At 49.2% G+C, this 17,827-nt stretch overlaps 1 protein-coding gene across 2 annotated transcripts; it reads right to left on the bottom strand.

Moving 5' to 3' along the window:
* Positions 1–280: 280 nt before the first annotated feature.
* LOC131214203 (protein ERGIC-53-like) lies at positions 281–16,975 on the bottom strand. 2 transcript variants are annotated; one of them, XM_058208584.1, is made up of 10 exons: positions 16,640–16,975; positions 8,412–9,294; positions 7,581–8,344; positions 6,058–6,082; positions 3,455–3,569; positions 2,912–3,066; positions 2,681–2,853; positions 1,535–2,401; positions 1,338–1,466; positions 281–1,271 (listed from the first exon to the last, which is right to left on the bottom strand). In XM_058208584.1, the coding sequence occupies exons 2-10, from the start codon at positions 8,949–8,951 to the stop codon at positions 1,235–1,237; spliced, it is 2,805 nt and encodes a 934-aa protein (XP_058064567.1). In that variant the 5' UTR covers positions 8,952–9,294; positions 16,640–16,975; the 3' UTR covers positions 281–1,234. The 2 variants fall into 2 exon arrangements, with proteins under 2 accessions (XP_058064567.1, XP_058064574.1); XM_058208591.1 differs by lacking the exons at positions 281–1,271; positions 1,338–1,466; positions 1,535–2,401; ... (1 more) ...; positions 2,912–3,066; positions 3,455–3,569 and having other exon boundaries at positions 4,638–6,596; positions 6,662–8,344.
* Between the last annotated feature and the right edge of the window lie 852 nt (positions 16,976–17,827).

Below are 17,827 nucleotides of genomic sequence, written 5' to 3'. Positions count from 1 at the left end.
TTTTCTCGGACCAAAAATACGAACGTTAACACGTTTCACATTTCGTTTTTATATTTTTGCTGCCACAAAAGCGTAAACTTACGCTTCGTGTGGCCTCCCAGTGAAGATTAGGCTTTTATGTTCGAAAGCGGAAGCTTTTCGAACATTAAAAGCTTTTTAATGTTTTTTTTGTTGTGAGGTGCGAAAAAATCGACTCCACTTAAAATTCAATTGTGGCTCAAACATTAGTTGGAAAATTAAGTAATGAATAGACAAACGTTGCACAAGCTGATTTGTAAATTGTAGCAAACGGTTTATTTTCTTTTTCTCAGTTTGTATAATGAATTCCTGTTTCTATTTGTGGAGACGAAACAAAATCGATACGTTAGAAACCTCTGACCGAATATGAAAAATGTGTGTGATCATCGTACAATAAGTTCAACTTAAAACGATACTGGAAAGGTCCGTTTTTCGGGCTACATCAGTCAATCGGAACTAGCTCCAATTCTAGGAAGAAAAGTGCGCCGAAGTTACTTTGAGGAAATAAAAGTAATCCAGTTTCTGTGGTGAGACCTTCTATTGCGCGCATTAAGTTTGTGGTTCAAACAGATAACTAACTAATGCGGCCGACTCGTGTTTGTCGAATGGAATAATCTGTTTCGAGCAGCGACCTATAAAAACCTGCAATACCTCAACGCATTCAAAATAATTCTCTACCTACATACAACAAAACGTTTACCGTTTACCGTTTCACCCTTAATACGGTACAACCTTCGATTGTGGCCTTTCATCACCCGACACTATGAAAACTTGATCATCGTTCGCATATTTTTCTTGGATACACACTCACACACATACACAACTCTACGTATGATTTTGTTAACACTTTTCTGTTTTTCTAGTTTTTTTGCTTTTTGCAAGCACACCACGGTGTCATTATAAATGAAAATTTTACTATAAAAGCAAACGGACGAAAACGAAAACGGCTGTATATTTAAAATAAGACTACTTTTACCACTTATTCTGCCGCTGAGAACGGGACAATCGTTCTCAGTAGCCCAGCTCCAGACGGCGGACAATGGGACTGAAGCTGCACGGCGCTCTGTTTGCTGTTCTTTTGGTGAAAATGGGCCGTTGGAATGATCTCACGCATCACTCCGTAGTTACCACAGTTGACGACAGTGGTTTGATCTAAGTAGGCTTTCTTGGTGAACCAATCAACACTGACCACTGATCCTTCGACTTGGTGATACATCTAATAAAACTTTTTCGCTTGCGCTTCCCGGCTACCTCTGCAAATGAGACAGACATCTTAGTAACACCATTCGTGGTTTATTCCGTATTTGAAGACCACTTACTTGTACAAACTGTAGGCAAGCATCACAAGCAGTTGCACGACTATCACCACCAGGAAGGTGGTCATACTGAGACAGTTCTGCGTTGGACAGGGTCCCGAGCCTTGCGCCAGCGGTGGTTGGCCTTGCAGCCTGAAGTTGCGTGCGAGAGAATATTGTTAAATTTCCCGTAGAAAACTAATTCCGAACCGAATGCTTACCTCTGGGACACACCAGCAACTCCTTGCCGGACCTGGTTCATACCGTCGCGCATTTCGCTTATCAAACTTTGGATATCGTATCCGCCGCCCTGAATCTGTGCCGTTGGAGCACGCGCTTGATTGTTTAGGATGCTGTCAGTACGTGCATGTACCTCGCCGATGATCGAACGAATTTCTCGCACGGTCTGCACCACTAGGTTTTGATTTTGTAGCAGAGCATCGACCTCGTGCCGCATCATCGAACCAGCTCCAACGCCAGCCGCAATCTGCGCTGGTGGAACGCCACCGGCGGCGCCACCATGCGGTGCGGACACAGAAAGCAAACCGAGCGTTCGCTCCTGGCGTCCTATCACCTCGTCGAGTTTATTGCTCAACGTGCGCAACTGTTCGAAGGTGTTCGTTTGCGCTTCCCAAATCTGACGCAGCTCACGCTCGTTAAAGTCCTCAAACAGACTGTCCAGATCGTCCTTGTGCTCATCCGGATGCTCCTTACGGTACTCCTCTTTCTGCAGTTCGAGCTTCTTCTGATAGTCCTGGTACTCCTGAGTTAGCTTGGCCGCATCTTCGCCAGGTGCCGGCTCTTCCTTGAACTGTCCCGGCGTGTGCAGCGAGGTGGTGAGGAAATGGAACACGTCGTGATCATCGGCAAGGCCACCGGTGGCGGCGGACAGACCGAAGTAGCCGGCCTTCGGGAGCATCACACCTTCCGCCCGGAAGCACATTTCGTAGTTTTGATCGTTGTTCGTCATACCGTTGTGGAACAGCACGGTAAGAATATTATTGTAGTACTCGACCTTGGCACGCGTCGGGAAAGGCTTGTTACGGAAGTCCCGCAAACAGCCGGACAGGAGCTGAGTTCCGCCATCGCTGTAAATGAGAGTTACATTTTAGTACGTGTTACCGTTAAAGCGCAAACTTTTGTTAACACCTAACCGCGCCCTAGTATTCCAGTTTAAAAGCGAAAACTAAAACATGTCAACAGTAAAATGTAAATAAAGATGATATTTTCACAGACGCAACATCAGCAACTGGACCTTGTTTACTTCCAACTTTGGCGTTTGCAAAATGTGCACAACACAGCACAACAGAAAGGCCTATCGAGGCCTACCCAGCCTTCCCACCGGAGATATGGAATAAGGCACTTACTTTTGGTGGTCGAAATTACGGGTGCCGTCGTTGAGGACTGCCGAAATGTATGGATTGTTGTGCTTGTTGTCGTTGTCGAACGAATCGAAGAAAAGGCCCAAACCAACCCAACGGTCCGATGAACCGAAAACGTCTCCAATGTAACTGCCCTTCTCGGCAGTGTACCAGAATGCCTGCGGAAAAACATCACATTAACACACCGTTCCCAAGCTCCCAAGGTACCATGCTTACCAAACCATCAGCACCGATACGGCCACGACCGGACACCCGGAACACGATCTCCACCTCCCACCAGTCGAAATTCGTCCTCTGTTTCGTCCAAATGGCTCCCTTCTGGCTGCGCAGGGAAGGCGCAATGCGCACGTTCTCCGAACTTGCGATTGCATCTGAAAGTGGCGCGAAGAAGGCATAATTAGAAGTGCAAACTCAGCAAACGGTGACGGAACGGGGGACCCCACCAAGGACACTTTCCCTTTTCTTTGAAGGTTTTAGCGTAAACTTGTGCCTCTTGCTTCGCGGGCTACTAGATTAAAATACATCCTACAAACGTTTGATTGTTCTCGGCAGGTTGGAAACCGTATTCGTAGTCCATCTTCAAGCTAAACATGCAGTTCAAAACTGGTGCCACAAAACAAACGATTGTCGCTCGCCGGTCCACGAAGGAACACGAAAATTTCTCTGACGTGTAACCTTCGCCACTTGGTTCGCTATCTCGCTCGTTCGTGCACACTTAGGCGAAGCCCGAAAACCTGGGCTCTTGGCGCTGATACTTACGGCCACCATACTCCCAGAACGGAACCGTGCCATCTTTCTGCGCCAAATAGGGCGGTTTAAACGAGTATTTGTATTCGAAGCGCCGGTGCACCATGCCGCTCTCGCCGCTGGACAGCTGGGGAGCGAGGACAGCCAGAGATACTAACAGCAGCAACAGAGCCGCTGGTTCTCCACACGTTAACCCGTTCAGAGCCATTTTCGTGAACTGAGGAACTTTTCGGTTCGAGGGAACTAGTTCGGGGGGAAACGGGAAGCCCGAACCTTTCTGTATACGTACGCTGCGTTTTTGACAGCTCCGTGCCGAGCCGGATTTCACCTGCGTGGTTGACGTTCGGCGAGGGGTGCGAAACCGTTCCATTGCAGGGTCGCGTCGCTAGTCTACCCCGTTTCGAACAGATTACGAAATCGAGGAAAACAAACGGCAAGACGTCGGTTGTCGACAAAACGTTGGTCATTCAATTTTATTTTCATTGCGATCCAACGCCCATCAATCCGATGGGGTTGATTTGGGTTGGCGTACTAGGACCGTTTCACTAGTTTCCGTGTCGGACGATTTTCGTTTGATCGTCACCATGGCGCAACTGTTCATCGAACGAACTTCGATTCGTTCGGCAACGGATGGAAGCTGCCGCTCGCGGATTACCTTTAGCTTGTCCTCTAGCGTCAGCAAACCGCGATCAATGAGTCGATCGATGTGATAATACTGCCGTTGGGTGACAAAGTTTTTCACGGCGGACATCACACTCCCAAGCAGCACCAGTGCAGTATTCAATTTCTCTTTTAGGTGATATTCGACCGTAACATCCTGTGCTCGTTGCTGAACGATGGCCAAGCTGCTCACTAGCTTCGACGTCACTTGACCCAGCGTTGAGTTGGCCAAATTGAAGTGCGGTGGCAATCCGGTTTCGATGCTGGCGAGCACTTGTTTGTAGAACCATTTCTTCTCCGGCGGCACTGGAGGCCGCAGGTAGGACACTCTCGAAACATTGGTCGCAAATTTGGACATTTTTTGCGAAAGCGATCCTAACGTTAATTTCACTGACGAACCACAAGAACCGGTCGTCTGCCCAATGGTAACTGGGATGGTTTTTCTATTGAAGACTCACGCAGAAAGAACGGAAGAGCTGATTTACGAAATAGTTTAGTGAAACTGTTTTATTGTTCTTTCGTTCGTAGTGTTCCTCTGTCACGCTTTCAAACATAATCCTTATTGCCTGTCCATAGTTCCCGATAGCGTTGTCGAAGGAAATCAAAATTAGAAAACATTCGAACACTAAGTTTTACACAAAATTTGTTATTCTACTTAGGAGCTAAACTAAAATGATGATACTTGCTTTGCTGCTGCTTTCTGCACCATTCGTTGTTCCGGATACGCTGGACACAATGGACCTCCACGAAACGCACTACAAACCGGGCAAAGCGTAAACTAAGCACATTAAGAATGCCTTTCCTCGTTTTGTAAATGCTCGTGCCATTTTGCAGTGGTGCTAGTTACTAACCTACTCCATCAAAAACCAACCACAAGGTAAAGACGCACGGAACATTTTGTGTAAATTGTGTAGGAAGCTGATCGTTTTTAGTTGATGTACAGATGTAGAGCACATCCGAGAGATTCTAGTCTTACGTTCTTAACTGTTACCTCTATGCGAGTCTAGTAATGCTGTGTATGTGTGTGGTTGATCCATCAGTGATCAGTGGCTCTTTCTATCTACATCGGAAGATGGGGTTCAATAACGCTGCGATCAGTTGCAGGCCCAACGCCACGGCACATGGGCAAAACATGTAGCATAATGTAGAAATTTAAAAAAGTAGAATTGATTTAAAATATTCCTCGTCTTCTTCGAATTGGTTCCTTTTATTTTCGTGGTATGATATTAGAAAATAAGCAGTAGATATACTAATCAAACAAAAATGCTTCTCTATCAGTCGTCGTGAGTCTTGCGCCGGAACGAAGGATACACGTCGAACACCGTTAGCAAAATCGGTCATCTTTCGTGCACCAGTACGAACGAGTGTGGTAATACTTTTCTCCATATCTACGATATAATCGACAGGTGTTGCTAATTGCTTCCGGTCCAAAACAGATTCGAAAACCCTTTGCCAATGGCTCTATAGCGTTATCAAGTGTTTGCGGTGCCTATGCCCCTTGCCACGATCGCCGCGTGTGCAAGCTACATGAAGGGTAGCAAGAAAATTTTTGGTCATAACTGAGACAAAACAAGAAACAACGTTTGCGTGCCATACGTATTTAATTTCAGTTCAGGTTTGGTTTGTTTTCATGTGGCTCGCACATACTGATCGTTGCTGCCTCCCCAACACTAGCATACCGAAGCGATCACATTTTGTGTAGGATAGAAAAACCATGATAGTTTTGCTGTCTTTATATCTTTGATACAACTTTCTATCATCGTTGCGACTAATGATTGCTGTGCAATTTTTACCGCCTTCAAAATGCCACTTGATCCTACGTGATCGTGCGGCCGAATCCTTCGCCTTGCAATTCTCTTCTAGATGGCAGACCGGAACCGGACACTGGCTACCAAACTAGACTAGAACATTCGCTTCAGTTACATGTTACCATCGTCGACGCCATGTTTTGCGACAAAGATAGGAGATAGTAGAAGGTAGCTGCTTCCTTGTTGTAAGTGTTTCTAATTCGAATAAGCCCGTGTGTACTGTACATTTGCGATGATGGGTGGGCGGGATGTCGTGTGTTTCCGTGTCACTATTTGGCAGGAGAGAAAGATTACTATTTCAAGTTACAGACACCGAGGGTTGCATCCGCCTGCGAGGGTAATTTTTTCGCGCAACATTCCGTAGCCATATTTTAAATTCCACATTTTACTTTGCCTTTGCGAAGATAGATTCTTCACTACCATACGTATTACATGTCAATGCTACGCGCAAACACACTCTGCGGGCTGACGGAAGATGTTCAAGAAAATGCAAAAGTGCATAATCCGTGCGCTACTAGTTCATGCATACGATCCGTTTAATGAACAAACATCTCCATTAGATCGTGTTCGTACATCGCTATTACCATCATAATACCGAAACCAACCGTCAGCCCGAGAAACTGTAGCCCAAACTCAGACAATTTACACCGTTCTTCGGCCCCGTGCGATGAAGTTAGTTCGGGAATCTGTATGAAAGAAAGAATAGATAAAGTTCCCGTTCGTTTAGTAACTGTCGCATGCCACTATTTACCATATCAACCATCGCAATGTACAGGAACATCCCTGCGGCGACAGCAAAAATCCAGGCCGACGCCTCTGGCTGGTGACCAACCATAATGCCGACTATCATCCCGAACAAGCTGAGCAGCGATGAAAGCAGATTGTAGTAGACGGCCTCCTTTGCCGACATACCCGCCTTTAGTAGCACCGCAAAGTCACCGAGCTCGTGGGGCAGCTCGTGGCAGAACACGGCGATCGCGGTCGAAAACCCACCGGCAATGTTGTTCGCAAACGCAGCCCCGATCGTCATACCGTCGGTGAAGTTGTGCAACCCATCGCCCATGATGACCATCCAGGCCACGGCGGATAGCGACCCGGGCGGCGAATGGACGTGCCCGTGGGTGTGCGAATGGCCATGATGTTTGGTTTCGTGTTCACGCAGAATGATGGTGTAGTTTTCGTGCCGATGCGTTTCCGTCGCCTCCACCTTGTTGTGGGTCTGCTGCTGCTGCTGGTCGCTGCTCTCGATCGAACCATCATCCAGATTGGTAGAGACGGTGTTGTTATCGATGCTGCAGCTATTGTTGACCGTTTCTTCGCGGTTCGCCGAGTGACGATGGTTGTTGCTTTGTGCCGCCACCGAGGAGCTGTTGTGGTTGTTCAAGGCGCCGTACTCATTGCTGCCGTGGTCCGCGGTGTGCTGCTCGCCGTGACTGTTTGCGCACTTGGCCAGCGCGCTGTTGTGGTTCTCGTTCACCTGGTTATGTTCGTGATGATCGTCCTTCGTGTCCATCGCGATCTCATCGTAGCAGTACGGATAGGAGCTGTACTTGTGCTTGCACTGCTTCTCACCACCACCCGAACCGTGGTGCAGCGAATTCGATTCCGGATCACGCATCACGCGCACACGGGACGAGGGTTTGTCCTTCTTCTCCCGGTTCTTGTACCACTCGGCAATCACCGTGAGTAGACGTTCCATGAAGTAGAAAAACACAATACCCAGCACTGCCGCCAGCCCTTTAAACATCATCTGATCGTGTGCCGTCGCTAGCGAATGAACGGACGACATCATCGCGTGTGGCAGGAGATGCAGCAGGGCATCCCCACACAGCGTACCAACTGCCAGGGCTACCAGAAACTGGAGCGCATGGTGGTAGAAGTGTTTATCCATGCACGGTATCACGACGACTCCGAGCAAGCCGCACAAGCTAACGCCCAGTATCGCGAGCGACGAGTAGATCCACACGGCACGGTTATCTCTGTGATCGTGCTGATGATGATGGTGATGGTTATGGCTGCTCGCCTGCAGCCCAGGAACACTGTCTGCTTCGATACACCCTGCCCGCGCTAGTGGTTCACTGGACAGAAGCTGTGTTAGCAGCAGAGGACAAACATTGTACAGATCACGAGCATCAAACACACTCGCCGACGACGTCGCAACCATCGGCAGCGTTTGCGAACTGTTCGATGTGTTGAACAGTCCGTTCACTAGCACATCGTGTCCGGTATCGTTACTGGTAGTACTATTGATATCGCCGCTAATGCTAATATTTTGTATCCTACGATCCCTACTGTCTACTAGCGTTACGTTCCTATTGGAGCCATTGCTGTCCAGCGAGGCGTCACCACTACTACTGTGGTCGTCCTTTTGCCACTCCTGTGACGGTACCATCGCAACGGTTACACGCCGCAGAAATTCACTACTATTTAGACACTGAAAGAGGAAAAAGTTGGGAATTAGGAGTGTGATGCTCCGAACAAGCCCATAAACGGATACGTACTTTAGAAGCATCCTCCCGTCGCCGTTCACTGTCGATCGTACTCGTTGTTATTGGATTGTCGATTGATGGGGACAGCGTGACCGCATCACCACCGACCAACTGATACAAACCCAACCGATGCATCATCCGCTCGAATCCCTTTCCGTCCATCGTCATGGTGTCCGGGTTGCCGAATTCGGTGAAAATCTTCTCCACAAATTGCTGCACCTTCGGCTTCAGTAGCTCCTCGAACTCAGTCCGCTCGACCGATCGTTCATCTTCCTCGTGATCGTCCTCACCGTCGTGGTGGTTGTGTTGATGGCGTTTCACTAATCGATGTCCTGCTTCTTGCTGAGTGATCGCAGCCGGCTCGATCGAAGGATCACCTAACGGTCGTCGTTGATCGGTAAACTTTGGACTACCGGGGAAGGTGGCACCACGATCGTACACTTTTCCACCAACCCCATTCGGGGAGCCATCGTCGATGAAGTGCTGTTTGCACGGTACGTGGTCCGCACACAGCAGACACACGACACACACCGCCATTATATGGCGTGCCATTGTGGCGCACAGAGAGGAACTGTATTCTATTGTGCGTCCGTCCGAAAGGATCAAAACCACACTCACACTTTCGCGCTTCTGCACTTTCGCCCTACGCGGGACCACCGGGAACTTTTGCACCAACCGCGAACGGACTCCCTATTTGCCTTGCGACACAAAGGTCTTTGCGCTTCTGTTCCTTCGTGCCACTTGTGTCGATTCGAATCGCGGAACGACTCCCACAGACTTCTGCGCCGTACTCTTAACCTCTATATTCCGGGCCGTAGTGTACAATTCCATTTAGTTGTTTTCGGCTCTTGCAATCAGAAAACTGCACTAAACAGCCAACGACGGTTGAGAACGTCTGTGAAATATGAAAACGATGAAATTAGTTTCAATCCGTTTGGTCGTATAGGTAACATAAAATTGTCGCCAGAAGTCAATCGATCAATACTTGGTCTTTTAATGAATGAAAGTCACGCAACGTCTCTTTACGCTTTTTTTGGAGATCACTTACTTCGAACCAATTAATTACTGCTCTGGCCCAACCAAACGGTAATCGATATCTTGGTACAACCGTGCAAGAGTTATTCATCATTAATTCTAATCACCAGCAGTATCTCACCTCCATTAATGTTCGAGGATATCAAGAAACTAGCTCCTTATCGATTCCTTTTCAATTTCGATTTTCATGCTCAACCCACATAAGCCGAGAGATTGGGTAAAATGCACAAAATCAGTGAGCTTTCCCCTAATCGTACCCAAACTTTGCACTCGGCCGCGTCACCCACCACCGACAGACTCGGAGTAACGTCGGCTCCCGACTAGCGCGCAACCACTAGAACCCGGGAACCGTGGGGCGGAAAATTACCATCCGTCATCTCTTCGACTTCGGGCCCCCGGTTGTTGCGGGCCACGCTCATTGGAAAGCTTTCCCCGCTCCGCCTTTCCGCGGGGATTTGTTTATATTCACCACCCAACTCAGCAACAACCTTGGCACTGGTCGTCGGCCGGCGTCGGCCCACAGCACCGCGCGCACGTGTTCCATTGGCTCTCTTTTCGCAAGGTTCAAAGCCAAACCTTCACGGGCTCAGGAGTATAGTGCGTGACCCCGACCCGGGAGAAGCAAAGCGGTTCCTTTTCGGGTGGTCGGCTGGAAGAAATTTGTTTGATCAAACTTTGCTAACCTTTCACCGTGCCACGATAGGGGGATGGTGTTTATTCGTACCCTTGCCAGGGGCCACCACATTAAACACCCCCGATGACCCTGAAGGAGTTCACGGTTTTTTTTAATGTAAAAATCCAATCAATCAACCAACCCCGGAGCCAGGCTAATAATTTGCCCGGGCAAAAACCGCCCTCGAACGGACTCCGAAAGCTGCTGGACTAAAAATAGCCCACCGACAGTCTTAATCGAACAATTACTACAAATCAGTTTGAATTATTTGCGTGGCCAGAAAGAACTAAATTAAGACATTACCCAATTGATGTATTTATCGAATCTTCTTCTCCCGCTTTGATCGTGGCCGAGTGGCGCTTTGCAACGGAAACACCCGTCTGTCTTACACGAACGGCCGGCACTGTACTAACGGCGGAGCATCGGTCGTTGCTTCGCTTTTATAACCTTCTCCACGGGGTTTGGCGAAATGCGAGTGAAGCGGGCGTCGTCGAGAAACAGGTACCGTGGTGAAGTGGGAAATAAAACAGCGTACGGCGTTCAGCTCGCCAAAACAGGAGTTCCTTCCTGCCATCCCCCCCACACAACGGTGCGCGAATTCTTACCCCAATCAGTCCGCGTAGGCAATCGCTTCTCGGCGCTCCGGCCGATGTTAGAGAACCCGGCCCGCGAACCCACGTAGCGTGTGGAGGGGAAAGAATTGAAGAAGATCAGGAGCATCGTGAGCATAACACCGAAAATGGTGGCTAAAATAAAACAGAAGGAACCGATGCGAGAGAACGAAACACACCGAAACTAGTGCAGGAAAAGTCCGTTTACCGTGTTTACTTCAACATAGACCTCCCCGCGATTCATTGTGCGCATTATCGAAAAGTGAAAAACGATCCCTCTTCGTTCGACGTAAAGGATCGTACAGAGGGGGGAACTGCAGCCCAGGCCGGTCGCGCCGGTGGTAGCTACCGTCACCGGGAGGTCCTGCGCGCCCACCGGGAGGCTACACACAAATCACGCAGACGCGACCCCACGAGAGCCCCAAAACACGTTTTACGAGGCAAAATAAAAGAAAAACAACGCGCAGACACGAAAGAATGCGTGTGCGCGCGCTGCAAACGATAATTCAAATTTGACTGTTTTCGTTGCGCGCTTTCGTTCGTTAGCGAAAGCGTTGGCCGTAGGATGCAATCGGTGTGCAAAAATGCACTGCCCTTTGTTGACGGTTTCTTTTAATTAGAATTTTAAATATTTTTTGTTACTTTTTGTGGCGACCCATAGTTGTGTTGAAGCTTACGACGATGCCCCGTACGACCACCGATCGCAATTGGGTGTTTGTAAGATACGCAATACGCAAGCAAGTGATCGCTGAAGGTTTAATCAGTACCCTCTTAATGGCCAACAATGGCGGTGAATTGAGATAACCTGCCGAACAGTTACTACGTTCCACACACTAGTGGCACCAGCTGATAACACAATCTCGCGCCCCAGAACCATCCGTCGATAGGTGATCGGATTCTATGCCATTACATTAGACCGTTGCCAGATGATGGATGACCCACTTCCCTTGCGTTGGCGGCCAGCTGACTGCATTCGGGGGTCTTAACACCGAACGGTACTAGCTGACTACACCAACAATGCAACCGATTGTAAAATTTAAGTGAACCTGCATGGCGCAGACTCCACTTTTTATTGCAACACTCCAGCGAGCTGATAATGAAACCATTGGACAGTTCTTCCGGACACTTTACTTTGCGTAGCACACCGTTTATCACCAACACTGAGCGCGAAACACACGAAACGGCACGTAGCAGACAACCTTCGGTGCGGGTCATTTGTTAAATTTCATTGCTGACCGAGGAGACGTCAACATCGAAACCATAGCGTGTAGAAGATTGTCCCCACTGGCTACGGCACACGACACATAAACCAATGGCGGCGCACGGAGGAGGGGCCGATCGATCGATCGTAAAAGGCACAAAGGGACCACACAATTGCGCACTGTTGCGCGCCCAACTGTTGTGATGGCTAAACGATCCCTTGCACCCACCATTTGCGTCGCCCGCAATGTTACATTTCTGTACGCCACGTGGCACACGACGCGACACAGAGGAGGCCCGTATCGTTGCCGAGCGGGTTTATTATCGCTCATTCCGGCGCGCGTTAACGCCACGGCAATAAACCGCAGGTGCCATTTAGGGGTGGGTTGAACCCAAAATTAGGAACCAGCACAAGTTCGTTAACTAACGCGCCACCGGTGCTACGCGGGGGGAACTGGCCGTGGCATTCTGACCACGCTACCAAAAATGGTATCGCATCAGCCGCTGCCCGCAGGAGTTCGATCGATATTAAATTTCCATCAATCCAAACGACGCATGATCGTCGGCCCACGGGGTTTGCAAATCAGTTTCAAACGAAGCGCGCGACTTTAAAAGGAGCAACAAAATGTCGTCAACATCCCGCGGGAACCTGGCCTAATATGTCCTCCACGAGGCCCCGAGTCACGCCGATGTGCGTTCCCCGCTTGTGTGTGCCCAGAACCCGCCCCCCAGCGAACCGTTCCGTAACCGATGTTGATGACTTAATTAAAGTCGCCTCGGAACCGCACACGATCGAACGCGATCAATCGAGCAGCACGGAAGCGTTCATCAATCGCAAGATCAGAGATCACGTGTGCCTTCGGGTGCTAAAAAGCGACGAGAGACAATTCCCGTGCAACATCTCCAGGCGCAACAAGGGCCCCCCTCTTCCCTGACTGGCTGGCGTCTATTTGGCCGATCGGCCACAGACCCACAATTAGCACAATTAATTGTCGACCACCGCCGAGGGAGAGCTGCCCTCCGTGCTCGTATCATAATGGCACCAACGGACAGTTGCTTATTTTTGGGACCGTCCACATCTTTCGTCCAAGACCTCTCTTCGTTCTCGAATTGAAATAGTTCCGCGAACCGTAGCTGCGTGATTGATACCAAGGAGCATTAATTTGAAGGCAGACAGCCGCGGCCACCCGTTGTGCAGCACCGCTTGGGGATTTTTTTTTAGCAGCGACAAAACGAGACGCTATCAGATTCGATTTTAGACGCAGCCGCGCCAATAAAGACATTGCCTCACCCCCGTTGCCCATGGTTCCGACGATGGACGTACAAAAACCCGGACCCAACGAGCGTAACCTTATGCCAGGGAGGGCGCTACCCGCCCGCCATCCGTTGTGGTACATCGGACGGGTCTGTGCTAAAAATACGTGCATCCAGCAATTATCCGCCAGTTCCTCTCTCGCTCTATCACTGAGTTCCTGGACAGCCTACCACAACATAAGCGCGGCATGGCCGCGGTGGTGGGTCTATCGAAACGAAAAGTAAATGTTATTTTTCTTATTTCCTATAGCCGGCATTCCGGGTGATAGGAACACACCGAAAGCAATGGACACGCTACCGATCGCACAGCACGTAACGGAGCCTTTGCACGCAACCATCCCAGGTGGACCGGTCTCCGACGAACCCCCCGCTGTTTTCGGCAAACGAAGAAAGGGTCGAGATTTGGGTGCCATGATTTCGGATTCTTTCACCCGAAGCCAATCCTCGTGGCCAGCAACAGCTCTCCATGAGTGTTTGCATTCGACCGCACAACGTTGTTGACGGTTTTATGCGGCTCGCTGCACGCACATTATTTATGGTCCAGCTAAAACAAGAGGACTTCGCAACAAACGTCGGGCCCGGATCATCCGCCGGTAAAGGCTCCGTCGCCATACGATGCGCAATTATTTGACGAACATTACCGCCCGGAACGTTGGCTCGGTGCGATTGTTTGATCGAATTTCGAGGCTCTCGCTCCTTTTGCGGGCGCAGCCATGCAAATCGTGGTTACCAGGGCCAGTGCCGGGTTCTGCGGGCGAGGAGGGACGGAAGATAAGCCAGTTCCTGCCCCACTATCCGTCGTGTTACGGAGCACACCGGATGGCACGTGTTTGTTGCAACAAATTTGTGCATGAACTTGAAACAAATGAACGAAACGAGAGGAAGGAACCATGCGCATCGGCGATATGCGATATTAAAAATTTATAGTTTTATTTATTTGCCATCGATTATTAATGGGCACCGAACAAACACACCGTCAAAAGTAGTTGGAACCGGTAGCGGACATTTTGGACGGGGCACAACTTGTCTTGCCATGTTCCTGAAACCCCCACGAAGAACGACCACTCTTGAAGTGGTCATGTACGGCCACTCTACCCACCCGTGCGTAGACCGCTAAATGACTGGCCAATGTGTGAGACGGTGGTGCGCATTAAAATGTCACCCGTGCGGTGGCATAAGGAGCTCAAGGTAATCACGGTGCGTCCGTAACGACCACGGAGACTGACTGACAAGCAAGCACCTGGAGAGTGTCCCCCACACAGAAATCGGAGAATCCATCAACCTGGACCGGCCATCGAAATTCAATACTGATGTGTCTAGTGGTGCTGGTGATGCGTAGTGACTGCACAATAGGGAGCAGATAACCAGAGCGACGAGCGCACCGAGTGATTCAGCACACTTTTAGTGACAAAAATTGTGTAACATTTACTTAAAATGTACCACGGACGGAAGGAGAAAGTAACTTGCAGCGCGTTAGTTCCGGTGGGTTTTTTCCCCGTCACGAATCGCTCGGTTTACGGGTTAACGGAAGTGGTGCATTGGCTCGCCGCAGATTGCAAGCTCCGTCGAGCGTAACAAATTTACGTAGGTAACAGGCGGCCCCGTAGGAAGCCACAGACAAAACTTGCGAAGGCACGAGGGCTGGGGCAGGGACTATGGGTGAGGCGCTTATCTTTTCTATATGTTGCGCTGAAGTTGTAATGATGCATTACCCGCGTCGTGCCAAACAGGTTTGCCGATAATTTACGACCCACTCGGTATGGTGCGCTCCGCATAAGCCGGGCACCACAAGACGGCAGAGCCTCTTTTTAGTTTTCTTTTAATCTCTGAATAAACGTCTGAATTCAACACGTCGCTGCGTTATGTAGCGACCCTCAATCTGCGGGATTAAAGTTTTAATTATGGCACCAATTGAATAAAATAACACCAAAAATCTTACGTTTAGTTAGAGTCTTGCTTCTGAAATCTTATCATTGCCGCACTCGAGTACAGTATCATTGGCACTACACACTGTTTTATCTTATCAAATGACTTGGAACCAATTAACAGAGTGCAGGCGGCATGGGCAACACAGTGTGACCGCGAATAGAGCCAGCCAACATGTTTCATCCACGATTTGGGGATGCGTTTTCCAGCACAAAAATAGGATTCAGCTGCTCACGCTGCTCCGATGGCGCGACCGCGATCGTTGGCCTGAAATGATCGAAAATAGAGTGACACCGTTTTAGCATGTTCCTCGTCTCGCGCTTTCCTGCGGCTGGCATGGAAAGCAGACGATAGACCCAACTGAACCCACACACAGAGAGAGGCGCCGGAAAATGTACGGAGATTTTCTCCAAGAAAATGCCAGCGCGTGGCGAGCGGTGGATGCGCAGTGCTATGCGTGAGAAGTTCTAAGCCTACTTAGAAGAAATTTCTTTGGTAATTTTCAGATAATCGCTTCACGGTGCTTGCGCCGTATTTCGCGATGCGCGTTTTTTTTGCCATCGGTTGCTGCTGTTGTCAGCACAACATAGGACGACTCAGTGTGCGTGGTGCGGCGTGGGTTTAGACTGACGTGGGGACAAGTGACACAAGAGTTTTGAATCATGTTGCCTCCGATTTGGGGTGACGATTGATAGCTCCGTGATGGAGCATGTGATTGATGGAGAGCGTGCACTTTTTTATAAACACTCCTGCACCGAAACGTCCTGCCGATATTGACGCGACCCACGCAATAGCTCCATATGGTGAGAAAGATTCTTGAGAAGCGAACAATAAGCAACAGTCACAGGAAACGAATCGAAGACGACGGCGACAACGATGGAGATGGCTTTCACTTTCGCATTTTGTCAATACATTCCCTCCTTGGCCTACCGACCGACCGGCAAAAGAGAGTGAAACAAGGCGGGAATAACTGTGCATTCCATGCTTGGCATCACTGGCACCAATCGGCTTTTGCATGACGGAGGGAACATAATCACCGTCCACTGGTATTGCGGATTGTTTCCGTTTCCTTTCCCCCTGCTTTTGATATGAAGCACTTCAGTTTGCTTAGCCACCGAAATACGTGGGACAGGTATTGCTCCTGTTCTGACAAGATCGAAGGATTCTTTTGCATGCAATGTGAACGAAAAGCCAGCGGAAGCCGTTACTGGAAACAGAGCTCGATTTGGCAGCCGAACAACGCCGACGAAAAGCAATGGCTCCGTCACAAGCACACTGTCTATTTGCAGAATCGGAGTAGCACTGCACTTTATGCTGCACTGAAAAGAAACCACTGATCCGCCGTCGCCGGTGCAAGCGAAGGTACCGCCGCATTACTTGTCCGTACAATTGAAGGAAAAGAGCATCCGAAAGGATGACACTCCGAAGCGATGGCGGACACCATTTGGTTTGCGGGGTGCAACCGCGGACACGAGGATTACCTTCCGGCAGGAGCAGGTTCACCTTACGCACCATTGGTCGATTACACTTTCGATTGGTCACTTTTGTCGCTGCACAAAAGGGCGCACAAATGCGACGCCGCGAGTAGCAGCTGCACGGTTTTCACTGGTTCCGCGCAAACCCACACACGGCACCGCCACTAAGAAAGGAGCACACTTTCGGCGAACCACTAACTTGCGGCACCTCGTATCTCGTGGGCAATGGCCGCGCGGCACGCTATATTACGGCACTAGTGGAGGGGCAAACGGAACACTATTTCACCAACAGCTTCTGCACCTCCAGTCCATTTCCGTTGCGGCATCAAAACGGCACCGGGAACGTCCTGTCTGCGCGAACAATGGGTGAGTAACAAGGATGGAAGGAAATTAGTTTGCCGAAATCCAGCACACCGAGCTCTTGACAGCTGAATCAGTGGTTGACGGACGGTGTTTGACGTGCCGGACGAGCAATCTGTCCGGCGTTTATAATGGGGCGCTGTGAAGTTCAGTTGCGATTCGTTAACAGCGGGCGATGATACAGGCAAAGAATGGAGTGAAAACAATTTTAAAGGGAACTGAAACGCAAACGGAACAAACAAAAAATCTAAAGTCTGAAGAGGAACGCCATCTTCCAAGAAAATAATGGATTTATTTTTATACTACCTACATTATTCAGCTAGAGCGAGATATACCAAATTTAAATTCGAATTCGTCGCGCCCGTTGCTTCTTGGCGAGTGAGAAGAGACAACCTTCCCGGAGAGTTTTCACGACTAACTTTTAACGTTTTTGCATTCTCCCGATCCCAAGTGAAAACAATTTTAAGGGGAACTGTGTAGTAATGCTACAATACAGTACACTCAATTTACCAGTAATATAAGATTAAACAATGAACAAACGTGCCAAGAGACCACTAAAAGGCATCAAACACCTCGCATCGACCCACCCATCTGAGGGAGCAAACAAAATTTGATTCAACGCAGCCAAAGCAAAAAGGCGTTAGATCGAGCATATCTGATTAAGATGATGATGAATTCTTTCTTTTTGTAGCTAGATTAACATTAGAGAGTAAACATACCAAGGTGAATATGAAAACACATCGACCACGTACGAGAAAGGTTGCTGGTTGAGCAAGGTCCACTTCAGGGTTCACTGCGTTCGGGGCAAACAATATGCATAAATTAATAACTTTT

Source organism: Anopheles bellator, chromosome 1 (assembly GCF_943735745.2).
Source record: "Anopheles bellator chromosome 1, idAnoBellAS_SP24_06.2, whole genome shotgun sequence".
NCBI lineage: Eukaryota > Metazoa > Arthropoda > Insecta > Diptera > Culicidae > Anopheles > Anopheles bellator.
Note: the sequence above shows the minus strand (reverse complement) of the source record. Positions and strands in the feature narration are given on the sequence as shown.

Excerpts from the sequence above, each read along its gene's own strand:
- LOC131214203 (XM_058208584.1), bottom strand. The coding sequence starts at position 8,951 with ATGGCACGCCATATAATGGCGGTGTGTGTCGTGTGTCTGCTGTGTGCG. Across the intron at positions 2,402-2,680 it reads CGTAATTTCGACCACCAAAA|CGATGGCGGAACTCAGCTCC; the intron begins GTAAGTGCCTTA and ends TCTCATTTACAG. Across the intron at positions 1,467-1,534 it reads GTTGCTGGTGTGTCCCAGAG|GCTGCAAGGCCAACCACCGC; the intron begins GTAAGCATTCGG and ends ACGCAACTTCAG.